The sequence below is a fragment of the Phoca vitulina genome, unplaced genomic scaffold (assembly GCF_004348235.1).
Source record: "Phoca vitulina isolate PV1807 unplaced genomic scaffold, GSC_HSeal_1.0 scaffold3, whole genome shotgun sequence".
Taxonomy (NCBI): Eukaryota; Metazoa; Chordata; class Mammalia; order Carnivora; family Phocidae; genus Phoca; species Phoca vitulina.
Window position 1 is genome coordinate 37744382 of NW_022589706.1, and position 12933 is coordinate 37757314.

General features: G+C 52.8%; 1 protein-coding gene across 4 annotated transcripts in view; it reads left to right on the forward strand.

Moving 5' to 3' along the window:
* The first annotated feature begins 334 nt into the window (after positions 1–334).
* The window catches only part of PDGFRA (platelet derived growth factor receptor alpha), a 43234-nt gene continuing 30635 nt past the window's right edge, over positions 335–12933 (forward strand). For 2 of the 4 annotated variants that reach the window (XR_004298855.1, XM_032400354.1), the window contains exons 1-3: positions 335–550; positions 10044–10104; positions 11728–12045. Coding sequence is in view for 3 of the 4 variants with exons in the window: in XM_032400354.1 (XP_032256245.1) it covers positions 10056–10104; positions 11728–12045 (367 nt within the window). In the remaining variant the exon portion in view is untranslated. Of the gene's footprint in view, positions 551–1180; positions 1732–3231; positions 3400–10043; positions 10105–11727; positions 12046–12933 lie in introns of those variants that run through there. The other 2 variants (XM_032400355.1, XM_032400357.1) reach the window with 2 other exon arrangements.

Here is a 12933-nt window from a genome sequence, read left to right on the forward strand (position 1 = left end):
TTTCTTTCTTTCAAAGAGAATGCAAAGCAGTATAGCAGCGTAGGAAAATATCCCCCTAAATCAGGAGGCAAACTCATTCTGGAAATGATGGGCAATTTGTATTTTCACGAACCTCTTTCCCGGCAGAACATCAGCACCTCCCCCTTCCACCACCCCCACCCCATCTGGTATGCTTCTCCCCGCCCCCCAGTTGTTGTCGAAGTCTGGGGGTTGGGGCTGGACCCCCTGATTGCGTAAGAGCAAAAAGCGAAGGCGCAATCTGGATGTGTGGAGATTCAGAGAGCACGGAGTTCGAGAGAAACTTTTATTTTGAAGAGGCCAAGGGGGGGGGGCGCTTCATTTCCTGACAGCTATTTACTTAGAGCAAATGATTAGTTTTAGAAGGATGGACTATAACGTTGAATCAATTACAAAACGCGGTTTTTGAGCCCATTACAGTTGGAGCTAGAGGGAGAAAAACAGGAGGGGACTACAGGAGAGGACTGGAAACCGGGGACACTTTTTACTCCCTATGTAGGATTTTCATTACGAATTGACATAGGAGGAGAAGGTAAGAAAGGAGAAAAAATGATTTTTGTTTCTAAGAGAAGTCTCTGATCAGGCCCCTTGGGCTAGAAAAGAAGTAATTTCACTCAAACTTTGGGCGATGAGGAAAAAAATGGAGTTGAATTCCAGCTGTGTGTCCAGAGTCATTTATTTTGAATAAACTTCACTTGGAAGAAAGATAAGCATAGAGTTAGAAAGGCTAGGGATTAAAAAAAACACACACACATTTTCCAGACCTATTTTTAAAAGCAGTGTTTTTCTAACAACTCTGTAGCCTCCCAAAGAAATTGTTTAGGCTTACATTTTTGAGGTTTCTTTTGGGGTTGGGGGTGGTATTCGTGTATACCGGGACGAGCACCAAGTAATGCTGGGAGTGGGGGTAGAGGTGTTTGCCCTCTTCTTGGCAGTAGGTCCTGGAAGGCGACAGGTTTTTAATGAGTATTTTCATTCCTCGCCCGCGGTTTGGCGGGACAGCGCTGCAGCCGGTGGAGTGGAGCGCGGCTGGGGGACTGGGGGAGGTGGAGGGAGAAGAGCGCCGAGTGGGGCGCGGAAGGGCTTGCGAGGCGGGGAGGCGTGAAGGGCTCGGCTGGAGAGGGCCGGACCTCGGGTGCCAGCCGGGGGCATATGGCGCCGGCCGAGGGCGCGTAATTACTGGACGGCGCAGAGCGCCGGGTGCGAGCGGGGGCCAGACACAGCACAGCCGTGGCGGCTGCAAGACGAGCAGAGGGGGCGCGGACGTGCGTGAGGGTTTGGGGGACTCCCCAGCGGTTTGCGGGATCAGTGAAGTGAGAGGGAGAGCGGCGCCAGTCCCGCAGTGCGCTGGGGTTGTGCGCCCTAGTGCGGGGGCGAAGGCGGCGCGGGCGGGCAGGCGGTCTGGAGTAATGACAAACACATTTGGCCCCGAGTGAAGAAGTCGCCGTCGCCTCCCATTCCAGCAAGTGGGATTTGAGGAATTTCGTCCTGCGCTCCAAGGGGCCCTCATTGTGCGCTGTGGTCCCCACCCCCACTCGTCTCCGCGCGCCCCCTTTCCTCGGTGGAATCGTTTCTTTTTTTTTTTGCAAAGCCCGGGGCTCTACTGCTGCCCAGTCCCGGCCACAGGAAGGAAAGAAGGACGATCGCCAGAAAAGTGCAGAACTTTCTTGGGGAAGTTAGGGACGACTCAGAACGGAGAAACTTGGTTCCCAGGTAAGAGAAAGATGGCAGGCGAACCGACCTCACCACCTCCCTCCGGGCACCTGAGCTCAAGACCCCACCCCCCCTTGCGTGTCCCTTTCCTCGCGGGGATGCGTGGCACTCGCCGCCTGCGCTCGCCCTGCGCTGCTTCATCCTCTCTAGTGCCTCTTTCACTCTTTGCGCCGGCCTCCCTGCCTGCTTCGGAGCAGTCTCCTCGCGCCCCTCCTTCCTCCTTCGTCTATCCCCATCCCGGCACTGCCCGGGGAACGGGCGGCGTCCACTTGGCTCGGAAACAAATGGGATCAGCGGTTCTGTTGGGAAAGGGTCGCAGCCAGCTTAGAGCCAGAGGGACCCGAGTACGACAGCCCTAAGGGCCAGGAACCCGACCGCCTGGCCAGGTGTGCGGGAGCTGCCAGTGTCCTGGCCAAGCGTCTCCGACGGGAAGAAGTGTTGGGCTGTCTGTCTGTTGGCTGTGCGTCTTTCCAGCAGCCGGAGCGCCCGTCCCTCTCTCTGCTTCCCTAGCCCTGCTAAGACCTCAGGATTGCAGAACGAGTGCCTGGAAGAACTTGCCACTCACTCCATCTGCCAGGGTGAGAGGCAAACCCGGGCTGGAGAGGGAGCGTGGATGGCCTTTATCAGGTCCGGACGGCCCCGAGCCCGGCCCAGCTGCCTGGAAAAGCCCCGGGCTGCGCCGTGTGAGAAATGGCTTTTTGGCTCCGCAGCCGAATTGCTCAACGTTTTGGACCGACTCGGCTTGCCGCAGTCGCTCGCGACCAGAACTAAGCAGCTTTTTAGAGCAGGGAGACATCTGGGGCATACGGGCAGGACAATCAGCCGCACAGCTGCCGGGACTAACACCCCAGAGCCCAGCGACTGTCCGGGCTGCTGGGGGGCAGGCAGAGGCACTCCCGGCTTGCGCACCTCATCCGCAGCCCTGGTGGCTCTGGTTTTAACACCCTCCACCCTTTACCCGCCTCTGACCCACTCGGACCCTGGCGCTTCTGCTTTGCTTCTCTTCCCTGTTTTCCTTTCCTCTTGGTTTCCTCCTTCCCTCTTGCTTGCCCTCTTTCCACTCTCCCATGATAAAGGGGCCCTTCCTCTGCTCCCGGACAGGCCGACAGGCGAGGGCCTGTCCATCCTCGCTTTGACACCCTGGTCAGTCCCTGCTTCGAGGCTCTTACACAGTCTTGTTTTTGGTTTGACCCTAGTGTAGCTTGGGTGAGTCCCCACAGCGGGAGGGTGGGGGAGGGGGGAGGCAGAAAGAGGAGGTGAGGGGGTAGGCAGCGGGAAGGAACGGGTAGCTGACCCTCGGACCTTGCACCAGTCCTTAGGGTGGACCTAGAGGGACTCGAAGCAGAACCCCGGCTCCCGGCCCCAGGTCTGCTTTCTTCTTGGGGCGCGGACTGGGGAGGGGTGCAGGGGGAGGGGCAACGGGCCGGGCTTTCCAGCTGCAAACGCGTCTGGCGCCGAGGCGGGCCCGTTTTGTGCCTCCTGGGGACCGGCCGTGGGCGGCGCGCAGCGCCTGGATGCGTCCTGCGGACGTGGTGGCCAGCGCCTTCCTGCAGAGTCCAGCGGGTGGGACTCCCTCCGGCCTCCGGGGAGCTGCGACAGGGTTACATGTTGCTGATGGACGAGTGGCAGTTTTGGGGGAAAAGCTAAAGCCTGCTCGGTGATTGAAAGGTGCGGCTCTCAGCGTCCCTTGAGTCTGGCTTCGAGGGGCCCACGCGCAGCATCAGCCGTCGGGGTGCGAGGGGGGGAGGTCCCGCGCGGGATGCAGGCTCCGGGCAAATTGCTTTTCTCTACTGAGCTCTACTCCGAGCTCTGCCGGTGCATGTCTTTTGCTGAAGTGGCTCTGCGGCATTTCCTTTTGTTTTAAACTGAACAGGGAGCCAGGAATTGGTTGGAAAAATAGATTGGAGTAGCTAAAGAGGACCTTGGATTTGGGGCGCTCCCCTCCCAGCCAACTGCAGTTCTCCCCTTCCCCGAGAAAGGGAAGCGAGGGGCGCTTGTGGGCGCGAGTGTGCGCTGGGCTGCCGGGGTAGAAGCGAGCATCGGGCAGGGGGGCGCAGGGGGAGGCCCGGCTCTTTAAAGACGAGGGGTCGCAGTCTCAGCTCCCCGAGGCCTTCTCCGCCAGCAGCTGCCCGCGGCCGTGTCGCTTTCGGGCCCATAGGAGGCGCTGGCGCGCGACTGTAACCCTAAACCACCCCCCGGCCCCTCTCCCTCCACCCCTCCCGGCCACCTCTCAGGTCTCCGCCGAAAACAATGCAAACGCCCAGCGTCGTGCCTGGGGCGCCGCGGCCGCTGCAGCTCTGAGGCCGGGAGTGCGGCCGATAGGGACGCTAAACTCCGACCGAGCGGGCGGTCGTCGCCACCAACCCCAGAGTAACAGAGCGGCCGCGGGCGTGGGGGCGGCGGGAAGGGAAGCGGCCGGCGCGGGGTCGTGTGCGGGCAGCGGGGCAGGAGGCGGGACCGTGCGGAACCTCCCTGGCGAAGGTGGTCGAGCTGCCGGGCCGGGCTGCGCTGTCGGGGACCTGGAGCCTGAGCTGCCGGCGGTGGCCGGGCCAGCGAGCCGGCGAGCCGGGTAAGATTCGCGGGGCTGCTGCGCCCTCTAGTGGCCTCCCGGAGCGCGCGCCGCCGGGCTCTCCTCTTGCCTCTGGCGCTCGGAGCGCTGCGCTGAGCCCGAAAGCCCCGGGCCGACCGACCCTGTCACCTTTGCTGCGGCCCAAGACCTCGGATAGACGCCTGCAGGCACGGTGTGTGTGGCTCGGGAGGCGCTGGTGGAGAGGGAGGGCGGGGTGAAGGGTTTGGGGATGGGCTGGGGGCGTCGTCGTGATTGAGCGTGGGACAAGCGGAGGAAGGCGGAAGGTAAGAGGTCCCGGGCGCTTTTGGGGGGTAGCCTCGCTAGGTCCCCTGCCGCGCGGGCGGCCCCTGGCTGTTTGTTTGTTTTACGACCCTACGCTGTTGAGCAACGGGAACAGTCGTTTCCAATCAGCCCGCGGTTCCCGGCTGCCCGGCCGTCGCGGCCCCCGCCGAGCGGGTTTACGAGGGGTGACAACGGCCTGCGAACACATCAGGCTGCGCGGCCAGGGTTGCGGCGTCGCGGTCGCCACCCGGCGCGGCCCAGGTGGTTTCCCTCCTGCGGGTGGGCGCCATCCCCGGGGTGGGGAGAGCGTCGGGGAAACAAAGCCCTGGATCCCCGACCTCCTCTCGAGTGGCTTCTCCTGCCCAACCCTCTGAACCTGTGCGGCCTGGGGTGGCAGCGCCGTCTTGCGGGCTCCCGAGGCCCCGCTGCCCTAGCGGACTCGCTCGCAGCGACCGTGCTGGTGCCTGGTCCCCACCGAATTCTCCTGGGGCCCCGAGGACAGTGAAGCATTTTCGGCAACAGTTTCCCTATTCCTGCTTCCATTCTGTGGGCTCTGAACTGAGGTCACCACGACACCTAAAAGTACGATCCAAGAAAGGAAGACATTGGAAGTTAAGATTTGGGACACTTCAGCACAGAACTTCCAGCAGCGTGTGTGTCTCCACGGACCCCGGGACGCACGTCCTTGGACCAACACTGTCATCTGCTGGCCACACTTGAGAACTGCAACGAGCCTCTGTGGGAATGGGCTTCGTGGAGTTTCTAAGCAAGTCGTGGCATGAGGAAGATGCATTTTCTGCCTGGTAGTACCAAGTGGAAGATGATGACTGGTTTCTTTTTACTACAAAGCTGCAAGAATCATTGGGCTGGTCACGTTTGTTTTGTGGACCTTTGTGTAGTTTTTCACTTTAGTTCGTTCTTTGCATTTGTGTAATGAGCAAAGCGTGGACCTACCACATCTGACTATCAGAGCAGGTCTGTGAAGAAGCTAGGCAGATCCTTGCATATCCCTTTATGAGCGAAGTGCTGGAGTTGGGAGCTTGGTGATCTTGAGTTCAAGTGCACTGTAAGCGACTACACCCAAGGTTGTCTCATTAGGAGTCATACCAGTTTGGTGACAATCAAAAGGAAGTGTCATTTCAGTCTTCTGTGGCTAGATATCTGGTGCAGGAAGAGCAGAAGGGTTTACAAGCTCAGACTGTCCCATAAAATGCTCCCGTGTAAGAATACTCCAGCCACCACCCATCACTGGAATGTCTGATGGAGCGCAGAGAGATCAAAACAGCAAAACAGTGTCTGGTGGGGTGCAGATGCTGGTAAACACGCCCTCCATGAAGCTGCCACCAGTGTAGGCCAGCATTTGGATTGCCAGGGCTGGAGTTACGAGACGGAGTACAACATTTGTCACAGGGAAAAAGCAGGACATGTAATTTTCACAGTTAGAATTAACTTAGAGCCGAAATTAACTGAACCTCGGGAATCTGAGTCTGGAAGTCGTCAGTGGCTTTGGGGACTGTGAGAGAGTCTCCTGTGGCCTTTAATCATGCCAGGGTGGGGTGAAATTCAAGATTCAGTGGCTCGGTGGCAGGATGCATTGAGTCCTTGGCGATCGGGAAGTTAGCTCTCTGGCTTTCTGAGAAGGCTAGTGTGCTCTCACTTCTGGAAATAGTGCCCAAGCTCTGTTTACTCTCTAGCTTAGCACATTGTCTTTGGTTATTGAGTTGCCCTTCAAGGCTTTTCACTTCTGTTTGCAGGAACAGGGGTGGCAGCCCATTAAGGACAGTGGCTGCAAACAGATTTCTTTTTCTGTTTTACGTCACCATATATATTGGTTCAAGTTAAAACAGCCTTGATCTTTCATCAGGCCTTCGTTGAACCTAAGTTTAGATCCACCTCTCCAATATGCAGGTGATGAAGGGCAAGTCCAAAGGCCTCTGGGCCTGACCTTCTCAGTAAGTAGAAGTTGAGGGAGTTACTCTGACATCCCTGTCATCTCAGACATCTTAGTGGGGGGCGCCCGGTGCCACAGGCGGTTCAGCATCCGTCCGACTCTTGATTTCAGTTCAGGTCATGATCTCGGGGTCATGAGATCGAGCCCTACATTAGCTCCGTGCTGAGCACAGAGTCTGCTTGGGATTCTCTCTCTCTCTCCCTCTGCCCCTCCCCCTCCTCATGCACACCCTCTCTCTCTCAAATAAATAATAAAATCTTTATAAAACATCTTAGGAGTCTGCAGGAAAAGAGTCGATATGAAAACCAATGGCTGTGGTTTCTAAAGCACTTCTGACTAAACTATAACTTAGTCTTTATAAAGCAAGTGGTAAAGCAAGCCAGCAAGTCAGGTGTTATTAATCCCCATTTATAGAAGAAGAGCCGGAGGTTCAGAGAGATGGACTAAGCATCCGATTGGGATGAACCTAGTCCAAAGTGATTTCCATCATACTTCGGAGAGAAGGAATGAGAAAGACAAGAAAATGCCATGGGGGGAGACCACAGGTCACTTGCCTGAGAGTGGCAGACATCTCTTTTCCCTCTTTGTTTCTCTCGCTCTTGGCAGCACTTTTTGCATTGTGGTTATAGAGGATGGAGCCTGAAACCCAACTTGTAGCTGGCATGAGAAGACATGATTATGATTTTTTAAAAACAGATTTGGATGAAGTCCATTGCTCTCCTTGCAAAGTGATTTTTGGATTTTGGCTCATTTCTCTGAATTTGTAACCTCAGTTACTTGTGTTTGCACATCTAACTTTTGGATATGCTCCAGGATAGGGACCACTGATTAAGGATGAGCGTTTACTCCCCGAGTGGAAAAGCCCGGGAAATAACGAGCTGGACTCCTCGAGATCCTCACTACATGGCCAATAGGCAGGGAGGCTATTCTCTCCTGTTGTTTTCCATTACCTCCCTGTAGGGCAAACACGCTGCAATTATTCACGACGCAATTGTCTGAGTTACAGATGAGTCATGACATGAAACTTCACAAATACGCCTGGGTTTCTAGCCAGGGAACTTCTCTTATCAGAGAAGGGAGTTTGAAATCTTCGGCAAACACATGTAGAGTCTCAGTGTTCGCATCATTATCGCTGGCTCTGAGGCCCTGCTTTCAGTGCCCACGTCGTCTGTCAGTGAATCCTCCTCCCTAGCAGCAGGGCCACCGTATCTGGATGCACAGAAGGCAAGCTGGTGGGGCTGGCCCGGGGCAAAACGCTCCTCAGAGCCCTTCTCCTAAGCTTGGGAATGCTTTAAAGATGCATCATTGGCAAGCCCTGCTAAAGAAATGCAGGATATAAATGTGATAAAACCCAAGACATCAAGCTGGCTCTGGAGGGCTCCTTTGAAGTTGGCTAAGTGGATTATCAGTGGGAGGCTGATATTTATATGTACAAACACACAGGCCGTTACTGCTAATTGTGGTAAATCAGGCTGTCCAGCCTGGCTCTGGGGCCCGCTGTGCCCGTCACCACAGCAGTGAGGAAACCCTGCAAAACACCCCCCCCCCTGCCACCTCCCGGGCACATGCCAGGAGCCTCAGAAGCCATCAGCAAGCCAGCATTGTGCAAATTGCGTTTGGGTTCACAGCGCCGCGATTGTACTTCTCTCACTAGGGTGAGCAGAGAAGGGAAGCAGGGCCCCAGTTTGCATTAGGAAATAGTGCTGGGAGGGGGAGGGAGGGGACACGCAAGGCTGAAGCACTGACCTTCCCTTGAGGGAGACCATATGGTGAATTGGAGAGAGCATGGCTTTTGCATCACACAGACTTCGTGTTAGAATTCTGGCTTTAGCACCTGCTGTGTAACTTGGGGTGACTTGCTAAACTTCTCTGAGGCTCAGCTGGCACTTCCTAAAATCAAATATGTCTCAGGGTTATTGTTAATAGACACAGCATACAGATTAAGCATTTTTTCCCTGTCCAACCCTCCCCCTCCCCCCCCACTGTTGCCAGCATTCTGCCTTTCACTCTGTCTGTCTTCCTGCTCCATTTTCCCGATAGAATTCAATGAAGCAGAAATCTGATTTGTACATATGGGCCACCTGAAAGCAAAAATGCATGATCAGAGGCTAACCACAGGCATACATGGAACTTCTTTTTTTTTTTTTTTTTTTTTGTGTTTTCTTGGTTTGTTTGTTTTAGGCCAATTTACTCAAGAATCATGAACACACATCTTAGTTTCCAAAGCTAGTGATGGAAAAAATTAAATCCCATGAAGTCTTTCTATTTCATGTGTTGGGGTTTTGAGCAAGGTAGGGACCCAGGACATCCCAGAAAAAGGCTTAGGTGATTTTTTTAATGGGATATTCTAAAGCTTGCACCCCCCCAGGGGCCCCTCTGTGGGACCTCTCCAATTGAAACTTGGGCGCTTCGCAGCGTCCACGCCTGCAAGCCTGTGCGCAGGTCTTTCGCTGACTTCAGTCAGATCACGAAATCAGTGACTTCACGTGGGACGTGATGGGGAGGAGATAAAATAAGGCGAGTGGGGATGCGCAAGAAAAGAAACGGATAAGGAAAAATGGGCCTTTTCATGGGATTGACCAGAATAGACTATTCCATGGCTTCGCCTTGGGGCTCCTTGGGTCCCTCTTAATTTTCCCTCCCTTTCCCTGCTTGTGTCCTGCGACATTTGGTTTCAGTCTCTCTCCACTTCTCTTTCATTCCTCAGATTTTGCAGCAGGCAATTGGAGTCAAAGACTTGGTTTCTCCAGGTCTCTACTGAATATTATTGGGTGGTTTACCGCATCCCCCAAAACACAGACATTTAGGCATATTTTTCTCCCCGTTTCCTCTCCCTGCCTCACCTTCTTCACTGCTCTTTCCACGCCTGTGCCCTGGGCTCCCCTACCCTGGTCAGCCCGACTGTGAGTGCAGTGGGTCCTGAGCCTACTAGGGGCCCGTGCATGGCAAAGGGACGTCCTCCAATTGACATTGGTTTTGACTTTCAAAAACTCGAGATCAGAATGGCTTGTCAATAAAAAGATATTTGTTGTAGCCCAAGCATCTTTTCCAAAGGTAGCGGTTGAGCTTCACGTACTTCACGTACTCTCTAGTGAAACACAAAGCAGATGACAACCTATTTTGAGCGAAAATAGCTCCAGTTTGGAAGTTGAGTAAATACGTGTGTGCTTGTTTTTCTCATTCTTCATTTCAATGGATTAAAAGGAACAGTTCTCTTATACTCTCAGATGCATTCTGAGACCATAAAAGCCAGACTTTGGAATTTGAAAGCTGCGTGCAATCCAAAAGGGTTTCAGCTTCAGATGGCTCCTGTCATGATCTTGGGGTCCCGTTGGGCTATGGGATTCTTTTTTAGGTATCTTAACTGCTTTAACCATGAATCTTAAAGCGAGGTATTTTCCACTAAAATGATGCTATTAATGTTTTCCATGTTGCAAAGCACAAAAGGAGCAAGGCTCCCCGGTGGTTTTATTGGCTAACACTGCTTCTGTTTGACGCTTGATTTTGCAGTTTTCCAGAACGATGGGGACTTCCCTTCTGGCCCTCCTGATCTTAGGCTGTCTCCTCACAGGTAAGGATCCCAATATTCTCTGACTTCACTGTTCTGGGGAAACCCTTGCCTTCTAAGTTCTGTGCTCCGGGGATGTATTCCCTGCACTCTGCAAACACAGTCCAAGAGAGGGGAGGGAAGTCGAAAATGTTGAGAAGTTACCTAGAATGACCACAAGCCTTCAGTTCCCTTTGCTGGATCGAGCTAACTCCAGTTCAAAAGGAATGCTCACCAGTGGCAATTTTAGTATATGTATAATCCTGGCATCGAAACGTGGTAAGAATCATTGCCTAAATTTGCCCATTGCTCTTTTCTTTTTCCTGGGACATGGATTTCCGGAGACGTTCGCGAATGTTCGAAGGAAATAAACGATGGAAAATTCATGTCCAGGGAATCATACCTGTCTTAAGTGGAAGATGCTTAAATTGCTGGGAAAATCTTAGAGCCACGTTTTCCCTTGGAATCTGATTGGTGGAATATTTGACTCTTGGGAAATCTTACTAACGTTTTTCTACCAGGAGGATACTACTTGGACCATTTGTGGAAATATTTATGGACGTTGTTTTAGTTTTCATCCAGATGTTTATACATCACAGATGTTTACCGTGAACCCAATGTTTTTCTGGTCTGAGGAGTTAACTTAAGTCTGTTAGCGTCTGTAGGGCTTACCTGTATGGGCACGTTAGCCTTGAGCAAGGGTTCAGTAGTTCCAAACACCACCAAGTATACCCCGTCTGCGGGAGGATAGGTGACCCAATGCACTTATGACCCCGGCCTGAGGCTGCAAGAGTCATAGTGGGTGCATAGTGAAGTTGGGTGGGGTTCCCACATTGGGCTCCAAAGGAGATTAGAGACCATAGATTAATAATTAACTCATAAAATCTCTTCTGTCGGTTTTATAGACAGGGAAAACTGGACTGAAATTTTAGGTTCTAAGATGAACTTAGAGTTTTCTTTAAGTAGTCCTACTTTAAAAATTTAAGTATTTAAGTATTCTTTAAGTATTTAAGTATTCTTAATTTAAAAATTAAAATCCAGGGGCGCTTGGCTGGCTTAGGCAGTAGAGCACGAGACTCTTAATCTCAGGGTCGTGAGTTCAAGCCCTACATTGGGTGTGGAGCCTACTTAAAAATAAATAAATTAAATTAAATTAAGCGAGGAAGCATGCGGAGTGTTGTGAGGAATGGAAAAGACATGATTCTTGAACACAGACCTGCTTTGTGCTTCGTTCAGTCTCCCCGCCCTGGTTCTCACCCCATTTCGTACTAAGGGGAGCGTCTGCAGGGAATGTGGACAATAAAGAACCCATATGTGCTCGCGTCTCTGCCCTCTTGGGATACTTTATGGTCACACACGAGAGTCTGAAATATGGAATTGGAATCAGGCGTCCTCTCTCCATCTGAGTGTTCGCTGGGGCGAATCTCAGGGTTTGGTGGGGCTTTTGAGGCCTTTGGAGCATTTGCTGCTCTCAGCAGATGCCGCGGCTATTATAATGGGGGGCCTTTCATGGGCATCCAGGCTAACGGATTTTGGCGCAGAAACGGTCATTGTTGCCGTAAGCCGCTGCTGTTGGCTCCTCTCGGTTCTCTGGGTGAGACTGTCCTTTCTGGCTGCGCCCTATTCAGAGCCTGTTTCCTTTTACAGGGCCCAGCCTAATCCTCTGCCAGCTTTCATTACCGTCTATCCTCCCAAACGAAAATGAAAAGGTCGTGCAGCTGAATTCATCCTTTTCTCTGAGATGCTTTGGGGAGAGTGAAGTGAGCTGGCAGTACCCCATGTCTGAAGAAGAGAACCCCAATGTGGAAATCAGAAGTGAGGAGAACAACAGTGGCCTTTTTGTGACCGTGCTGGAGGTGGTCAATGCGTCGGCGGCGCACACAGGCTTGTACACTTGCTATTACAACCACACTCAGACGGAGGAAACGGAGATCGAAGGCAGGCACATCTACATCTACGTGCCAGGTGAGCCGTGCGGGCCCCCTGCACCACGCTCCTGGCCCTGGCCCTCCCGCCAGCTGGATCACCATCTTAAGAAATACAAACACGATAAACATTTACGGGAGAAAATGTGACAAATACGAGAGAACGCACAACGTTAAACCAAGGTCACTTGTGAGACCATTATCAAGAAATATGTATGGGTAATGTTTTGGAACCGCATTAAGTTTTAGAAAATATTTTTATCAGGGCACGTTTCATTGGCATTGTGCAAAAAAATCTGAAACGACTTCATTTCTGTTCAGCTCAACCAAGTTTGACGAGTATTTGCAGTTTATTTGTTGTGTGTCAGGCGCTATGCGAAGTGTTGGGGACACGAAAATTAATTAGGTATCTTGGAGCTGCTTATCGTTTATTTTAGTAGCTTCCAAATAACCATGCTATTCTTTCAGATGGAATGAAATATATATTCTTGATTAATTAGGTGGGCTTTTTAAATTCAAATCTGGGGGCAAACTCCATACTAATGATGTTGTCTCCCGACCTGTCAGAAGCAGGTGCCAAGACAGGAGTAAGATGGGATGAAGCATGCTAGGGCTTGTTGAGGGGACAAGCCTGTGCGAGAAAATGGGCAGGGATCCAGCAGAGCCTGGGAGGGCCGTTTGCCCGCATTGTGGGTGTGATCTTGAATGGAGGAGGGAAGGAAGGAAGGTAGAGTAGATGAGTCCTAGAGCTCTGTGTCAAGGAGGTCTGGGACCTAAGGAACCCCAGTGCCACACAGTCCTTGGCTGGTGGCCCCTTTGGAGGGCATGGCCTTGGGGTGTGAGCCTGCTCCCAGAGTGGAAGATGGTGTGGTGCTTTCTCCCAGCAGCCCCGCTAATCAGCTAGGCTTAGCCATGAGCTTGAGGTTCA